Raw genomic sequence first — 19034 nt, 5'->3', positions numbered from 1 at the left:
GTACTATTTCCTTTTATTCTCTGCCAGTCCATTTCCTCTGAAAATACAGAGTTCACAGGTTTCCACAAGGTGATTTTGGTCCACCTTTGGGGGTTTCATTCTTCTGAGTTTTATTTGGTATAGATTATACTCGGCCACTTCCTTATGTGGAACAAATTCCCTCCCATTGGGATATTAGCTTGCTAAGTCCCGGTAAGTATGACATGGAGTGTCCAGGAAAAGGGAAGATTGTATCATACTTACCGTGATCTACAACTCCATGTCCAGGTTCCCATCCCTTTTTTCGGTAGTTTCTAGAAGCTTATTACGAGACACCGCAATTCCAGGGCATATAGAAAGGGAACTTTATTTTTTGTGTGAATATTATTGAGTCAGAAACTCTTCAGCCAATTGTAGTTGAGAAAAGGTCAAGGTCTGCGAATGCTGCTGTGGGATTCCTTTCTAGGGCAGCGCAATTGATTGAAATCATAAAACAGCAGAGGCCTTTTAAAATTCAGATAACACGCTGTGAGACCAGAGTGAATCATTTGATTTGCAGGTTTGGGCTGTTTATATTTTTTTGACAGGAATATGCCCTTGATTTTTAGTGATGGGTGGCACAGTTGGTTGAATATAGAATGGCAATTAAAAGAAAGTGATCTTGTTTTCCCCCACTCTCTTTTTCTTCTGCGATTCTGGATTGACCTTTATTTTCCAGTCATTTTGTTTTTATGGGCAGCATATGCTCGTCTGATTTAACAGATGATGATTAATGGTAGTGACAATCGCGGCTTGCCAATAACATCAGTTATATACTCAGTGGGATTGTGCATGAATGAAGGAACATTTTATTGCAGATGTAGTTAGGATAAGATCAGAGATAGTCACCAGGTATACAGAATAATTAAAGAGGTGTGTTACATAGGCCAGGAAAGGCAAGCCATTAAAGATGCCCTTGTGTCATATGAAGGTTGAAGGGATCCCTGGGAGAAATGAGTGTTTCTCAAGGCACTTAGCACTTCCAAAGATGCCATAAGGTACCATCAGGGAATGGCACAAAAAGGCTGGTGCCCTCTAAATAGAATTGTTTTGACTTTTGATACAGTTAAGCTCTCCATAGGATATGGAACTTGGCAGCACTCTCTTAGTAGTTCCCCCAAACTGTGGGACTGCCCCGTCTGGCTTGGCTTGGAGCAGTGGCCACATGGCTGGGAAAACAGTTAGGGCAAAAATTGGGGAGAATGGCCATTTGCTTTCCTAGATACACCTGTAAGTCCAGCTTGAAGGCAGGGCCGGGTCAAGCCTGCTGGGTTGCCTAGGGAATCCCCCCTCCGGATGCAAGACAGAGTGCAAACATACATGCACCGCATACACCTGTGTCCTCCCTTTGGGGATCGCATGACAACCAGCGCCCAGTGGGGAAACAAGGGGTTGGGGGGACAAGGGTCCGGACCAGGACCAGGCAACAGAAGAGGTTTGTGCATTGCTCCCCCTCAACAGTTGCATCATAGGCATGTGCCTCTTTTGGGTTCAACAATTTTGGAAAAAGGGGAGTACAATTTCAGAAAATATATTTATTCTCCTTTATTGACGGAGATTAAAATCATAAGGTTTAAAGGATAAAATATACAAGCAAAAGAGATAAAACTGAACAATACAATAGCAAATCAGAAGCAGCAATGTGTCTGTATTTACAATCACAGCAAAGGCAAGATCAGAAGCTAGAGGAGAAAATTGGAATTTCAATAGTTCAATATTTTCAATAGCACAGTCCTTAGCTCCCTTGTTTTGGGATTTTCCATGTCTTATTATGTTAAACAGTGAACAAAATTAAAAATTATATCCCAGGCATAATTTTAAAAACCCATTTCCAGGCAGTAGAATAACTCGGATTCATTACGTCTTCCTTTTCTCAACGTTTAACGCCTACAGATTGACTGACTTGCTTTCTAGATGGCCCCTGTGTCAGAGCGGTGACAGGTTTACCTGTACGTGTCAACGCCATCAGCCTTTTATGACTGTTATCAAGAGAGTCTGAATGGCAGTTCACATGATTACATGTCAGGAATGAATTACCGATTGAGCTCTTGAGCTATTGAGATGGTTGCCATCAAATGACAGCTGCTAAAAATGAATGCTGGAAGATAGATGAAGATAGAGACCTCCCCAGCAAACCATACCATGGCATAATTGAAAGCTGACTCCAGATTAGATGAAAAGGGATCTAAATATACAGTCTGGTACTAAGAACTCGGTATGGAGTTTTACTTTAACTGACAGCATGTTTTAAGGTACACATAGGGATATTGAACTAATTCCTTCTTAAAAACCATAACTCTACTGATTCCTCAAACACAGGAGGTCTACTTAGATGCCTATTATTAAACCTGATATTGTACTGTGTTTAGCCAGTAATGTGAACAGCCAAGGCATCATATAATTTAACCAGAAATAATTGGTGTCTAAAAAGAATCTGAGGATGGAAGATATTCCTGGGTCCATATCTACAAAGCCTAATAAGAACCAACTTTTCAGCAAACTTACAGACTGAGCTCATTTTCCAAAAGATTTCTCACTTTATCCAAAAAGGGGCTTACTATGTGTCCATTTATCTAATGGACCCATAGTTAGCCCCTTTAAGTACAACATCTGCTATATGTAATGTACAATTGTGCAGCCTCACTCTGTAATATATAAACATCATAAATATTCAATATTTCTTAGAGGGGGTAATAAGGGACACGATATTTGAATACAGTACAAATGAGTACTGTGAGTTGGTACCAGAATGTTTGTGTAATAGACCTTGCCAGACTAATTTAATTGTCTTATATGAGGAGGTGAGCTGGAAACTAGATTCTGAGATAGCAGTGGATGTAATTCACTCAGACTTTGCTTAAACATTAAATTATGCATTATTGGCCTGGAATATAATATTTGTACTTGGCTAGAGAACTGGCTGAAGGATAGAGAGTGATAGTAAATGTAAAAATTGAGGTTCAATGTTGGTAAGTTATGTATGTGAGTAGAAATAATATAAATGCAAGTTATCCATTAAATAGTAGTGTGTTGGAGGGTTTCAGTAATTGCAAAGCATCTGTGAGATTTTAACATAACAAGCTGTGTTACAAGCAAATAAGCAAATGCAGTACTGTCTTGCATAAAAAGGCATGACAACATAATGTTGCCTCTTCATAGGTCCTCATCTGGCGTATGCAGTGCAGTTTTGGGCTCCAGCCCTTTAGATATAGATGAGCTGGAAAAAGTGCAGAGATGTGCAATTAAAATGGTTAAGGTAATGGAAAGACTCTCAAGGTTGGGGTTGTTTTTGCTTGAATGAATGACACTAGTGAGGGGACATGATTACACTTTACAAGTACATTAGAGGATATTATAGGAAGATAGCGGGTATCATTTCTCCCTTGGAAAAGATCAAAGAACAAAAGGCCATGTATATTTTATTATTTAGTTATTTTTGATGTGTATGTTGTATCTTTGAAATAATTTTCAATAAAAATATAAGATACAAAAAAAAAAAGAACAAAAGGCCACCCTTTCAGACTAGAAGAAAAGTCATTTGAAGCAACGTAGGGGGTTCTTCACAGTGAGGACAGTGAGGTTGTGGAATGCACTGCCGGGTGATGTTGTGATGCTGATTCAGTTAATGACTATAAGAGGGACTTGGATGATTTTTTGGACAGACATAATATCAAAGGCTATTGTGAAACTAAAATGTAAAGTTAGTTTAGAATAGCTATTGGTATACAGGTATAGGATCCCTTATCCGGAAACCCGATATCCAGAAAGCTCCGAATAGGCTCCCATAGACTGCATTTTATCCAAATAATCCAAATTTTTAAAAATGATTTCCTTTTTCTCTGTAATAATAAAACTGTACCTTGTACTTGATCCAAACTAAGATATAATTAATCCTTATTGGAAGCAAAACCAGCCTATTAGGTTTATTTAATGTTTAAATGAATTTCTAGCAGACTTAAGGCATGAAGACCCAAATTACGGAAAGATCAGTTATCCGGAAAACCCCAGGTCCCGAGCATTCTGGATAACAGGTCCCATACCTGTATATAGTTTATAAATGTGAGTATAGGGGTTCATTTAGAGTGGTTGAACTTAATGAAATTTTGTCTCTTTTTCAACCCAAACTAACTACTGTATGTTAATATGATAACTCTACCTCAAATTACATGGCAACATCATCAAAGGTTCATTTAATGCTATCTAATGTAGTTTTATGGACCACTAACTCAAATCATTTTACATTTTAAAGTTTATACCTATCTAATCAGAACTTGGTAAGAAATGTCTTATATAAGAAAGGTTTTTCATTCCATAGTTCTGTAGAGAGCCATGAATGTCATTTGACACTTTTTTTTATCTCCCTGGTTAAGTACTAAAACAACTGTATTCAACAGAACTTATCTGTTATTTGCTATTAAAACATGCACTCTATGGCCATTGTTCAACCTGAATGGCTTCTCCATGGTTACAAAGCACCTACTTTATATAAACTGAAGCAAATGCTCAGCTTGAAGGGTAACAATACATTTTTTCAATGTCTATGGCTAAATGAAAGCAGCTGCAGATGGCCTTTTCCCTTTCTTCTGGATCAAGTAGAGGTTACATAGGAATTATTTGAGTGTTTGAACTAGAAGGTCATATTCTTGACATACCACAACAGTACTATGTATACTGTCACACTGCTTGTTCTGGTGAACTAAAGCAAAATGAATGATCCATCAACTCGAATATAATGTCCACCTCCAGTAGTAAAGTTCTTCTGCCAAATAATCGTTTAGTAGCTACGTTTTAATCAGCAAAATATGTTCTCTCCATATCGGCAATAGTTTTCTCTGGCTAATATTGGTTTCTCCAAATATTAAATTGTTTGTGAATAAAATATGGATTGTTAGCTCTAGTGTGGCAGGGACTGATGTGAATGATAAACAAACAATGCTCTCTAAATGTTAACTAGTATGGCATACCTCCCAAATTTCCTGTTTTCACGGGACAGTCCCGATTGTGACAACTCAACCAGCAATCCCTGATTGTCCTGACTTTCTCTTTGACCTCCTGCATTGAACAACCAGAAAAAGATACAACGTTTATAACTTAATTGGCTTTTGGCAGAGAGCCTGGAATACGTGGCAGGTGCACTTAGATACTTTTGTAACAATTTAAGATAAGCAAACTGTGACTTGCAGCTTAAAGGGCAATTCACCTTCATTAGCAAAACTGTAAAAACATATAAAAACCACAGAAATGTGTTCAAACTTTCATAACCTGGCAAATTTTGTAAAATGAACATGGTAATTGCAGGGTGTGGCCACAAAAATGGGTGTGGGCAAAAAAATCGTGTCCCTCTTGTTATTTCCAAAATGTTGGGAGGTATGGTGTGGACCGAGCCCCTTGCCGAAAAATTTTTAAAGTGGGATTGTAAGTGGGATAGTTAGGAAATAACTTTATATGGTGTATCCCCTACTAGGATATTAGAAATCATCGAGTAGTTTCATTATCATATAAATGCAGGAGGCTGAAGGTTAAGTGCTTTTGTACAGGTCATGGAGCTCCAAGGGGACTTATAATATCCTCCTATTTTAACAAAGGGGGTATATTATTTATTAGGCTAAGGCCACCAAGGGCCAAAATCAGCTAGGCAAAGCACCAAAAACTTCCCAAAAACTTCTAAAAGCAGCCAAGCTCATGTAGAAATCAATGGCAGTTTTCCTGGGCAAATATGTTATATACATTTTTTAAAGTGCTTGTAGACCCATTGAAAATAATGAGTAGTCTACAAATTCCATGCATTCTAGGTTTTTTTTCAGTTTTATTCAATTTTATTTGATCAATTTTTTTTTTAAATTATAATTCTTTAATGAAAAAAAATTAAAGTTTATTTGACTTTTAAATTGGGGCCCATTCACTAAGTTCGAGTGAAGGAATAGAATAAAAAATACTTCGAATTTCGAAGTATTTTTTTGGCTACTTCGACCATCGAATTGGCTACTTCGACCTTCGACTACGACTTCGAATTGAACGATTCGAACTAAAAATCGTTCGGCTATTCGACCATTCGATAGTCGAAGTACTGTCTCTTTAAGAAAAAACTTCGACCCCCTAATTCGCCACCTAAAAGCGACTGAAGTCAATGTTAGCCTATGGGGAAGGTCCCCATAGGCTTTCCAAGTTTTTTCTGATCGAAGGATAATCCTTCGATTGATGGATTAAAATCCTTGGAATCGTTCGATTCGAAGGACTTAATCGTTCGATCGAACGAATTGCGCAAAATCCTTCGACTTCAATATTCGAAGTCGAAGGATTTTAATTCGCCAGTCGAATATCGAGGGTTAATTAACCCTCGATATTCGACCCTTAATACATCTGCCCCTTAAAAAAACTTTAAAATTTACACTAATTTTTGTGCATCGGTTTCTCCAAGCAAATGTTCATGTTTATGTTGATCCGTAATGTTTCAGCTCCAGAGGTGTTCCAGTCTTTCTTGGAGGCTGGGCCTGGATACTCCTATCCCGTAGACTGGTGGTCGTTGGGAATCACAGCATATGAACTCCTGAGAGGTTGGGTAAGAATTTGTATATTATATTTCCATTTAAAATCCAGCCACATTTGTGTATCTTTCTAGAAAAATGATCACTCTTTATGGGCTTAAAAAAGTATATCTTAAATTAAAACTAGGAATGATTTGATTTTTTTTTATTAAAATAATGTGTTGTAGCGGTTATCCTGTCATCAATAAATCCAAGCAGCACACGCAATTCACATACCTGTTATTTGTTCCTAAACACTGCACTGAGTAAAATGCATTCTCAATGTTAAATAATAGTAGTACTGTGTCCCCAAGAGACAATGTTCTTGGAAGTCAACGTTGTTGAGCTTGCTAAAGTATGTCGGTACAAGAACTACTTATTAAACAGGGTCAAAGGAAGTTGATTTCCTTGCAGCTTGAGAACCTACATAATGATAAGATTATTGTTAAACCAGTAATACTTTATGAAGACACAGAATATGTTGGGCAACAATGGTTCCTATACAACAGAGAGGCAGAGCAACATATATGACTGTGTCGCTCAATAACAATTCTAGTCCAATCAGTGCAGTAGTAAATACAACCATAGGCAATGTCTCAACCTCCCTCCTGTATAACTTTCCTACATACTTGGGGGCACTGTACTGGTAGCTATGCCATCAGGGTACCAACACCACTACCAATTGTTGTTGGATTTTAGAGAATCTTAGTTATCAAGCCCTGTCTGTTATATGTTTCTGGCGGAACTAATACACAATGATTCTTATATATTATGCCTATCCCAATTAAAACTTTCCCTGAACCTTGCTACCCGAGGCTTCTGACAGGCACTCAGTTTTGAGAAAGGGTTTGAGAAAAACACTCTTTCTCCTGACAACTTCCTTGACTACTTGGTGGTTAGAATGGTTGGAAAATGACCAGCAGGTGGTACTGTTGTAACAAAAATCGTTCATATTAATAGTACATGTATCCTTTGATATCTTGGAATTAAAAAAAATATTGTATAATGAATGTACATTGCAAAAGTGCTTAGAATAGATCAATTTTACATTTATTTATTTTAAAGGTTTACTTATCATTTAAAAAATACTCAGGAAGATCCATTGTCCTATTTTCATACATAATCCTGACCCCTTCCTAGACAGAAACGGCATCGCTAACAGAAACTCAATAAACTCTGCTTTCTCTTGTACCAAAGGGAACCAGGAAGGCTACTTTACCTTCTAGGGGGGACTAAATACTTGGGGGGACTCTGCCATGAATACCCCTTTTATTGTATCCCTACACAAGCAATATGGAACAAAATAAACATGTATGAAATTCTGCATGATGATGGAGGACCATAACCTACTTTCATCATCTCAAGCTGCTACTATAATTACAGGACTGATCTGTCACTGTTGATGAAATGTGTTCGGGGTCCTTTTTGGAATGCAGGTTACTCGTTCTGTTTTCTGAAATAATGAGACAGTTATTACAATGTAGCAGTAATTAACCCCGGTACAGTGTTAATCACAAATACAAGGCAGCTTTAACAATTATAAACTGTCAGAATTTGACGAGTCTGTTTACATCATTAAGACAATGACTTGGACTCCTTATAAATGATAAATTAGCACTTCCTCTTCTTCCCCTACTTACACTGCACTGATAATGTTCATCGTTATTTTGTCCGGCTTTGAATGCGGCCACAAAATGCAGATAACAGTTAACCAGAAATGGAATAAAAAAGCAGTGAATGGTATATTATATGCATGAGTGCTAGAATAAGAATGCCTTTTTGTAAAGTGCCACTTCATCTCTCGGCAAAATCCATGTTAATCCAAATAATTGATTTTGTCTGTAGCTGTATAAGTCTGAGAGAAAGAAAGAGAGGCACTAGGTATGGAACAATGCAGAATTACATTCAGTCATTTTAGACTCTTGCAAAGACTCACTCACAGGGTATTATTCATATAAACCATACACATTTAATTTGCCTAAAACAAAGGCCAGAGAGGCTTCCAGAAGTTTCCAAAAGTGGCTGCAGGACCCCTGTATCACTGAGAAATGCTATTATAAGAGAGTAACTAAATCTGAATTCACAGAACAGTATATTTGACCATAAGGCAGAGTTGAAGAGAGACTGGACTAAGCACTGATAAGCTACATAACAATTGTTAGGAGTAGTCTAATGTACTTCAACTAGATAATATATCAGCTGCAATGTTGTTGTGTTTCCCCTGTAGCCATGCCATTGACCATCCCTAACCACCAAGGCTCTGTACTTTGTCCTCCCTCTGTAGCCCATTCCAGGCATTCTTCGTCTATGGCTTATCCATTAACCAGACCAAAAAGTCACTCAGAATTCAAAATCCATTAGACTATGTAGGCCAAGTTCTAACCCATCCATCATATAATTTTTGTTGATTCCAGTGCACCCAGCAGGATGATGTCCCATGGCCTAGTGTAAGGTTAACTGGCAGATTTTTAGCTTTTTCCCACGCACCTCTGCCTCACCACCAGACAGGCTCAATAGCTTCTCCATAGTTCTGTGTGTATTCTCTTTATTCCAGGCATATCTTGGTCTATGGCTTAGTTGTCCATTGACAAGACCAAAAAGTCATTCAAAAATCAAAATCCATTCATCTGACCACAGAGTCTCCATTTCCCATTAGACAGGTAGTTATTCAATAGTTTTGTGTTACGCTGAATCCCCCAATATAGATTTCTGTTGTATGTCTATTAAAACTAGGGACAGAATATAAATCATTCTCCTAAATGGAGATTATTTCAGACTGGGGAATTTTTACTCAATCTTTTACTGACTTTGTGAGCATTTCTTTCATTAGCTGCAAACAACTGAAAAGAACAAGAAACAACTCAAGGTCCCCCTTTTTCAGCAACTCCTATATTCTAGAGACCAGGTGCTCAGTCTGCAGCATCCCATGTATCAATGTGCCAAAAATAATAGAATTGGACAGCACTCTGGTTAAAAAAGAGATTTATTGCAGCAGGCTGCAGATACGCATAACGTCAAGCCTATGATTAAGGGAGTGCTCCCAAACTGCGTTAAGCGTGGGCTGTAAATATTTGTCTTTTATTTAGAGGACAACTAAAGCCCTGGCCCAATATGTTAGTATTAATGCACACAGTGGTGTAACTAGATATTTCTGGGCCCCGCAGCAAATTATTTTTCAGGCCCCCAAAATGTCTAGAGGTTGACTTGTTTTACTAATATTTATTGAAACTGTAAATGAATTAGGGCCTCATGGGGCCCCTACACCTCCTGGGCCCCTCTGCAACCGCAGGGTCTGCTTCCTCTATAATTACGCCCCTGAATGCACAGTGAACATAGCAACCCTAGATGTGGATTCAGCTGGTCTCATCCCACCCATCAGTATTAAATGCAAGCCATTATCAGTGTATGCACATGTGCATCAGGTACTATGGTGGCATGACACCAACCAGGATGTTAGGGTGCTAGAGAGAAGCTCAGCGCCGGATTTAGTGGGCAGGCGCCCAAGGCCACATGGTCCTGTTGCCCGCCCGCATACCCCCCTCCGGTGCAAGTGTATATGCACGTGTGTCTTTTTTCAACCAAACTTACTAGAAGGCTTATTATGCAAATCTTCATAATCTAAGCAGCAAAGGACAATGGAAACAATGCCAAAACAGGAGGCAAATACAGTTCGGGAAACAAGCCAAGCTTAGAGGCAGACATCGTTCAAGTGAAATCAACAATTAGGCAGTGCTTAGGTCAGGTAGGAAATAAGAGCAGACAGAACAACATACATACAGAACTATAGAGAAACCATTGAGCCTGTATGGTGGTGAGGCAGAGGTGTGTGGAACACTAGGCCATGGACCAACAGCCTACTGGGTGCATGGGAATAAATAAAAATGATATAAAGGGTAGGTGAGAACTTGGCCTACATAGTCCAATGTTGCTGGAAATCATAATTGCAGCTCAGTAATACTCACATTGTATATATGCAGAATAGAGGCTTTAGTTTACCTTTAGCAGGTACAGCAAAATAACACAAAAATATTTCCATTTCTCACAGAGGCCTTATGAAATTCATTCAACGACCCCGATCGATGATATACTCAATATGTTCAAAATAGAAAGAGTCCATTACTCATCCGCTTGGGGCAAAGACACGGTCGAACTACTGAAAAAGGTAATCCCAGTTCATTTACATTACGTTGAGAAGATATATTGTAGATATATTGTATTACTAAACATTAGTCATTATATAGGAGAGCCTGTTAATCATTTTCCGATCACTCATTTATTTTAGCCCCAGCATCAATTAACTTGATATTCTGCATCTAGACTTGATATAAGTATCTTCACCATAGGTTATTTAGGGGCAGTGCTATATGCTTTAGGAACTACAGCTCTCTCATATCCTACATGCCAAGAGAGCTTGGTTGAAGATGCTAAAAAAAATCCTAAAATTCCTAAAGCTGACAGCACTGTTCCCCATGGGATCATGGTTACGGTATGACACCTTGATGGACACCAACATTCACATTCTTGGCACAGAAGCATCAATTTGTCTTATGCAATGAAACAAAGTTTATACTGCTGTAAAAACACTGTAGCTCATTATGGAGTTTATAGAGTAAGAAAATAACAGTTTGGTATCACTAGTGGCCACTTGCCAGCCTCTGATACCCGTGCCAGTTTTAAAAGCGTGTCCTTGGATTTATGTCTTTGCTGATAGAAATGAGCAGCAGTGATCAAGTCTTTTATTACATAAAAACGGAGTTTAACGTAATAAAAAAAAAAAACACTTGCTGTGATATTCGCTATTAAATGGAACTGCTGGGGAGCAAATGGCTTAATATATTTGACCTCTAAAAGCCCAGGCTGGCTTGCTGTTACTTGCCTTTATTTTTCTCTGTATCTGTAATGTTTGTGTATCCAGACTTTGCTCTTTAATGTACAATATGACTGATGAGCAAAAACTTAACATTTATATACTGAGCATCTGCCAAACTCATCCTAAAATGTACATTGAGAGCTTCTGGATGGACATAAACATAATACTTATCTGCTGAGCCTTTTCTGAGCTCTGGATGTTTTACCCATTTACCGATGACTTGTTGTTTGAAAATAATGGCAATTAAAGGGCATGTAAAGGCAAAATAATAAAATCCCATTTTTACTTTCTTTAATGAAAAAGAAACCTATCTCCAATATACTTTAATTAAAAAATGTGTACCATTTTTATAAGAAACCTGACTATATGCAGTGAAATTCTCCCTTCATTTACTGCTGTGGATAGGAATTATCAGATGGTCCCTAACTGCTGAGCAGGGAAACAATCATACTTATGAACAGCAGGGGGAGCCCCCGCCTTACTTCCCAGCCATGCAGAACTCAAGCAGCTTTGTTTATGATGATCCCTAAGCAGCCCAGACCACACTGAGCATGTGCACAGTCTTAGTCTTGCAAAGATGTTTAACAAAGTTACAAGATGGTGACCCCCTGTAGCCAACAAAGCATAAATCATTTGTTTGATTAGGCTTGTGGTGCAGTAAGTTCATGTTTATATTTAGTATACAAAATACAGCATTTCTAGCCTTAATTTAGACTTTACATGCCCTTTAAGATGGGAGCTGGAGGATACCATTAAAAGTTATTCCTTTTAACATTCCCAAATTAAAATTCAGGAAGATTTGTGCCCCAAATTACCCCACAGATACCCCAGACTGTGCCCGTGATACATTTTTCTGTAGAAATATTGCCCGATATGCAGGTATATTTCACTCATTTTATTGGTTTTACTGTTGCAGTAAAAGGTTAACTTTAGAATAAACTCCAAAAGGCTAAGAAGTTGCAAAAAAAATTATTCGGTGAAATAGAACAGTATTTTAATAATATGGAAAAACCGCTAGTTTGAGACCCCATCTTTCATTGGTTTCAGCTCAGACATAAAAAGAAATGGTGCAGCATCTTTCTCTTTCATTAGAAGTGTCTTTATTTGGAGATTAGGGCTGGTCCTCCAAGACATTTAGGCCAGAGCTTAGGGACTGGGGACGGGGGTATCTGGTTTTGATCAAGCTTAGTCAATAAGACCAAAGTATGGTGAATATTTTTTTTTATAATTTGTTTAAAAAATGTTTCTATAAAATGATATGCCAAAAGCCTTGGATGACTACAATGATACGTGGAATAACTGAGGGTGAGGACATTCTACCTGGGATCCTACACATACAGGGCAATTATGGTCAATTGCAACTGTTGTTGTTACAGGGTCTTGATCTGCAGGGCTGACGGCTGCCAAAGCACATTATAATAAACAAATATAAAATCCACACAAAATTATTCATGGTTTTCTAATTCCATAATCAGTTCTAAATATAACTGAATTTCAAGTTTTGAAAACATGCAAGTACCAGTTTTTTGGGATTAATTTTACACATGATTTTTATCACAGCTCCTTACTAAAGACCTGGATTGTCGGTATTCAAGCCTGTCGGACATGCAGAGCTCGCCGCATCTCTCTCACATTAACTGGGACGCTGTTTTGGACAAATCGCTCACGGCCAGCTTTGTTCCGAATGTAAGTTTTAAGCCGAGTGCAATTGCTTCCCTAGATGTAATAGCAAAGTGATCACCATCCGCCAACAAAATTGAATTGAACTGAAATTGAATTTCTTTGCATATGTGCAACCTGCTGGGCTTCAGAAGTCTCTAATAGATATGGGGATATTATTCTTCCCAGAAGACATTCTATTGTCAGAATGGAACTTGCTTGCTTTTTGACTTTCAAATTGTTTTTGACTTTTTTTTTGGTTATTGTGCAAAATTGCAGAAAAAGGACTAAGGATGACTTCCTTATTTTCTTATAGCATGTCCCATATAGGTATGGTATCGCTTATCCAAAAACCTGACATCCAGAAAGCTGGACCTTGTACAGGTATAGGATCTGTTATCCAGAATGCTAGGGACCTAGCCATAACAGATCTTTCTGTAATTTGGATCCTCATACATTGAGTCTACTAGAAAATCATGTAAACATTAAATAAACCCAATAGGCTGGTTTTGCTTCCAATAAGGATTAATTATATCTCAGTTGGGATCAAGTACAAGCTACTGTTTTATTATTACAGAGTAAAAGGAAATCATTAAAGGGGTTGTTCACCTCTGAGATACCTTTTAGTATGATGTAGAGAGGGATATTCTGAGACATTTTGCAATTTGTTTTCATTTTTTATTATTGAAGGTTTTTGAGTTATTTAGCTTTTTATTCGGCAGCTATTCGATTTCCATCTTCAGCAATCTGGTAACTAGGGTCCAATTTACCCTAGCAACCATGCATTGATTTGAATAAGGGACTGGAATATGAATAGGAGAGAGTCTGAACAGAAGGATCAGTAAGAAAAAGTAGCAATACATTTGTAGCCTTACAGAGCATTTGTTTTTTAGATGGGGAGTCAGCGACACCCATTTGAAAGCTGCAAAGAGTCAGAAGAAAAAGGCAAATAACTATAAAACTATAAATGAAATTGAAACTATAATGAAAACAAAATGAAAAGTTGTTCCTGGATTCCCTCGCATACTGATCTTGGAGAAATTGGTACCTAACATATTGTTGGCAAAGGCTCTATAGCTGAGGCTATCTTCATAAGGACATATTTCTTTTTTTGTGAAGTAGTACATCACAGTGACTGCAGCTTCATCTACAATCCAGCCAAGTGCTTTCCATCAGTCAATATTAATATCAGCAGGAAGATGACACGTGGAATAACCTTTGAGTCTTGAATATGAACGATGCAATAACTGCAGGAGAGGCATGTAGTCAGTCCGTTATAGGTTTGTTACTGTAAGGCAGTGATCCCCAACCAGTGACTTGTGAGCAACATGTAGCTCACATACTGCTTGGATGTTACTCCGAGTGGCCTCAATGCAGGTGCTTATTTTTGAATTCCATAAAAAACAGTTGTACTGCCAATCACAGCAATTATTTGGCACCCCCAGGGACATTTGTCATGCCTGTGTTGCTCCACAACTCTTTTTACATTTAAATGTGGCTCACGTGTAAAAAATGGTTGGGGACCCCTGCTGTAAGGAGTGCCAAAATAATGGTGCCCATAGCCATCACGTGGGACACGGTACAGGCTGTTGACATCAAGTTATGTTTTGATACCTAAATAAAAAGACGCTGAGCACCTGGGTTCAATGTCCAGCTATAGGTTCTTCTCCTGAGCAGTGGCGTAACAATGCAACTATACCCCCCCCTCCAATAAAATCTTAAGAGGGGGCCGGCAAACACAGCCACCCCTGACCTGCTCCCCTCCCACCTACCCACCTAGCTGTATGTCGCTCCCTTCACACCGCTCGTTGCTCCCTGCCAGCTCACAATTAGGAGAGTGCCGGGGAGATCCAAACTAAGATATAATTGATATATGTTGGAGGCAAAACCAGCCTATCCATCCTATTGGATTTATTTAATGATTAAATTACTTTCTGGTAGACTTAAGGTATGAAGATCCAAATTATGAAAACCCCAGGTCCCGAGCATTCTGGATAACAGACACCATACCTGTAATTGAAGCTGAAGGGTCAGTTAGAAGGGTGTTTTGAACTGCCGTCCGAGGGCTTTGTGAAGGCTATAATTAGATGGAGCAAAAATCACACTTGGTTGGAGGAATGAATGGAGGAGGCAAAAGCTTGTGAATATGGTGCATAAAATGTACTCCAAGCTGCTGCTTGTTCTTCCGTGTACTTGCCCTGAGTGTCAGTGTGCTCCCAGTCTGCTCTGATGATGTGTAATTGCTCCTTAGGGCCAGAACTAGGGGTTGGCAGAGTAGGCACGTGCCTAGGGCGCAAAGCTGGGGGGGGGGCGCCAGGCTCTGCCAGGTACCTGCTCTGTCACCTACCCCATGTCCGGTCCCCTCACTAACAATTTTCCTGTACGATGATTGGCGATTCTGTGCATGTGCGCCGGCGTCAACTTGGGCATGTGTGCGCTCACCCGGAGCTGCGGCTGGCCAGGTCGTCTAGGGCACCTGGCCAGTGTGGCCCGGCTCTGTTGCTCCTGCTGACACGTGGGACCCTGAAATTACCACCACCCTGGACTTAGGAGTAATTTCAGGGTTGCCATTACAGTTTGAGTCAATTAATGCAACATAATAGGGCTAAGCGGTTCTTGAATAAGGGATCAGGGATGTTCATAGTCAACCAACAGTCAACTCAGTCTTTCAGCCTGTGGTCTGAACAGGAGTTGAATCTTGATTGGTACATCTTCTCCATTTGGTACATTTTCTCCAATGTGAAAAGGTCACATTCCGTTCCTCAAAAACCTTTTTCGGTATGCATTTTTATCATTATAAATACAGTCATAATATGTTAATGCTGGATTATTTTCCATGCATATATAGAAGGATTCATTTCATGTATTTTCATTTCAACTGTATGAAGGTTTCATCATTAATTTTGTGTTATGGGAGACTCCAAACTTCCACACTTTTTATCCTCCTTGTTGCTCATTTGATGCCACCCTTGATTGTGTTATACACATAACTGAATTTGCAATGGAATTATATATACAGTAAACATGTTCTGCACAGGAGCTGCACTAGGCTAAGGTTGTCACGGGCTGATACCTCGAAGGTCGGGTATCATTGGATATTGATGACTGTTTCCTTAAAGGGGTTGTTCACCTTCCAAACACTTTTTTCAGTTGAGTTATTTTGTTCACCATAAACAAAGTCTTTTTTCAATTGCTTTCCATTTTTTACTTTTTACTGTTTTCCCAAAATTGATGTTTAAAGTTTAATGTTTGTGTCTCTAGTGTTTCAGTCTGACAGCTCAGTGATCCAGGAGCATCTGTACTGTTACAATTTTCTACATTTAGTTGATACAATTAGTTAAAATACAAATATTCTTAGCAGATTATGAGGAATATTTGCAACTATTGTATCAATTCAATTCACCTTTCTCTGGATCAGATAACAGATCAGTTTGGCTACTTTCACTTACACACAATGGGGCAGATTCGCTAAGCGGCAAATGTGCTCTAGCGTCCGCTTCGCTCACATCGCAACACTTCACCAGGCGTAGATTTGTCAGGACAACGCTAATTCACTAAAATCCGAAGTTGCGTCCAGGGCGTTGAATGCTGGCGAAGTTGCACTACCGTTATGGATGTGTATGTTGCAGCAAATACATTACACTACACAAGCCCGGAAAACCTTAATAAAAGAAAATAGAGTTGTTATATTGCCCTACACATGAGCCCAGTGTATAGTTTATATGCCATATGTTAGGAAATGTAGTGGGGAAGCCGGTTACCCCAGAAAAAATGTACGATCTTTTGCAGCCCATCACCCTGAGAAATGAAAAGTCTCCAGCGTTTTTTGGGACTTAAAGAGGTATTTAACTATTTTTTGAGGAACTCCTATCTACTCTATTGCACTTCGTCTGGTCTAAGGTGGCGAAGGCAAGTCTGGCGCAAGAGGTAACGTTCAGTAAAATCTGCATCTTAGTAAATTTATGTAGTTATGTCCCATCGCCCCAGTGCAACTTCGCCAGGCATAAGGGAGAGAATTACAGCTAGAGTCTATCTCCTTCACTATCGAAGTTATGCCTGCGCCCGTTAGTAAATCGGCAAAGTAACGAAATGACGTCACACTGGCGAATTTTCCCTAATGTTAGTCACTTTGCAATGCAAGTTTTTTCTCAACCTCATCTACTGTTATATTGTGTTACTTTCAAACTGCAGTAAAAAGGCAGCTACTGTTTTTGCAAGGGAACCAAAATACAGTATATCTGCATTATACTTTCTATGTATAAGATCCTATAAATGACAGTTAGGGGGTTATTTACTAAACTCCGAATGCAAAAATCACTAAAAATTTGTGATTTTTTTTTTTAAATCTGACTTTTTAAAAAAAAAATCACGAATTTTTCGGAATTTATTAAACCCAGAGGATGGAAAAGTCTGAATCTGAAAATCCGGCATCTCAGACCTGTCGAGGTTGCATATAAGTCAATGGGAGAAGTCCCAATGATTTTTTTGATGTGCGCTGTGTTTTTGGCAAGACCCCGAAGTTTTCAGAGTTTTCGGGTGAAAAATCTGAAAAAATTTTGAAAATCGGATGAAAGATCCGAAAAAATCATGAAAATCGGATGAAAGATCCAAACAAATCGTGTAAATCTGATTGAAAATCAGATTTTTTTTCCGCAAACAACATTTCTGGGAAAGTGTATTAATAAATAAGCCCAAAAAACCCGTGTGGATTTGGTCTGAGTTTTTTTCAGAAAATATTGAGATAAATTTGGACTTGATAAATAACCCCCTCAGTGTTTTATGTGAAAGTAGACCAATAAACATTCTTTAATGTTAAACAAGCCAATCATTAGCCCTGATTTTCAGTAATGTGGATGAACTGAACTTTTCTATAATTTTGAAAATAAGAGAGTTCTATTAATATTATTTTCAAAATAGTCTGGGCTTTGTCCATGTCAAGTGAAAAATGACTTAGTACTTAACCATGCAGCCTGTGGGCCCATCAGTAAGTAGTGCTTAAGTCAACCCATCAGGGCCGCCATCAGGGGGGACAAGTGGCCCGGCAGTGCTGCACTTTTGAAAGCGCGGGACCCGCCTTAAGAGCACCGAAGATTTGAAGCCATTTTTGCGGTAGTGCCGAAAAGCCGAATTCCTGAAGCAGCGAAAAGACCCAAAGTCGCGAAAAGAAGCGAAGTTGAAGTCCTGAAGCCACGAGTTCAATTCTACTGAACAAAAATTAGTTTTTTTAATCCCCTGGCCACCAATGTATTATTTTAATATTCTATAGGCCCTGCCACCAATGGTTTTTTAAAAAATATATTTTGGGGCCTAAATTTTTTTTAACTTGTAAGGGGGCCCCTGGCACCAATGTTTTTTTTTTAAATTATAAGGAGGCCCTGACCATCAATAGCTTTTTATAACTTGTGTGTTTCTTTTTTAGCACTGTCTATGTGGTCTTTTAACTGTGATGTGGAGTGGGCGGGATCTGGGGCGTTGCTTGTTGTACGGCGCCCCGTGATTTCTAATGTTGGCCCTGCAGCCCATGTATGGGACAGATTTCAGATTGTAGTGCATTTTCAGACAAAAATCCACCCTGTGTGCTCAGACAGGTGAATTGCAACTTTTTCCAATGCTAATAATATGGGGCTGAATCAGCTGTTTCCCCGCCCATGGGAAAATCACAGGTGAAGAAACTGTTGATGTAACATTAGACTTAGCCTATCCAAACAAAAAAATCACCCTCTGCCTATGTTTATGGGTTCAGCACAAAGAGATGGATAGCACACCTAATTTTGAAAAAACCAAATTAATTTATTAGACAAAAGAAAAAATTTTTTACAAAAATTACAAAACAAAAATCAAAATCATAATGAGCCCAACGCGTTTCAACCTTAAGGGTCTTCATCAGGGGACTTTTTGATTTCTTTAATTTTTTGTGCCCGTGATGAAGACCCTTAAGGTCGAAACGCGTTGGGCTCATTATG

At 38.8% G+C, this 19034-nt stretch overlaps 1 protein-coding gene across 1 annotated transcript in view; it reads left to right on the top strand.

The window, feature by feature from the left end:
• The window catches only part of LOC121399270 (serine/threonine-protein kinase 32B-like), a 108285-nt gene that overhangs the window by 67542 nt on the left and 21709 nt on the right, over window positions 1-19034 (top strand). The window contains exons 7-9 of the mRNA XM_041579402.1: window positions 6474-6577; window positions 10588-10704; window positions 12973-13098. Coding sequence (XP_041435336.1) covers window positions 6474-6577; window positions 10588-10704; window positions 12973-13098 — 347 coding nt within the window. The remainder of the gene's footprint in view (window positions 1-6473; window positions 6578-10587; window positions 10705-12972; window positions 13099-19034) is intronic.

The sequence above is a fragment of the Xenopus laevis genome, chromosome 1S, assembly GCF_017654675.1.
Source record: "Xenopus laevis strain J_2021 chromosome 1S, Xenopus_laevis_v10.1, whole genome shotgun sequence".
Taxonomy (NCBI): Eukaryota; Metazoa; Chordata; class Amphibia; order Anura; family Pipidae; genus Xenopus; species Xenopus laevis.
Note: the sequence above shows the minus strand (reverse complement) of the source record. Positions and strands in the feature narration are given on the sequence as shown.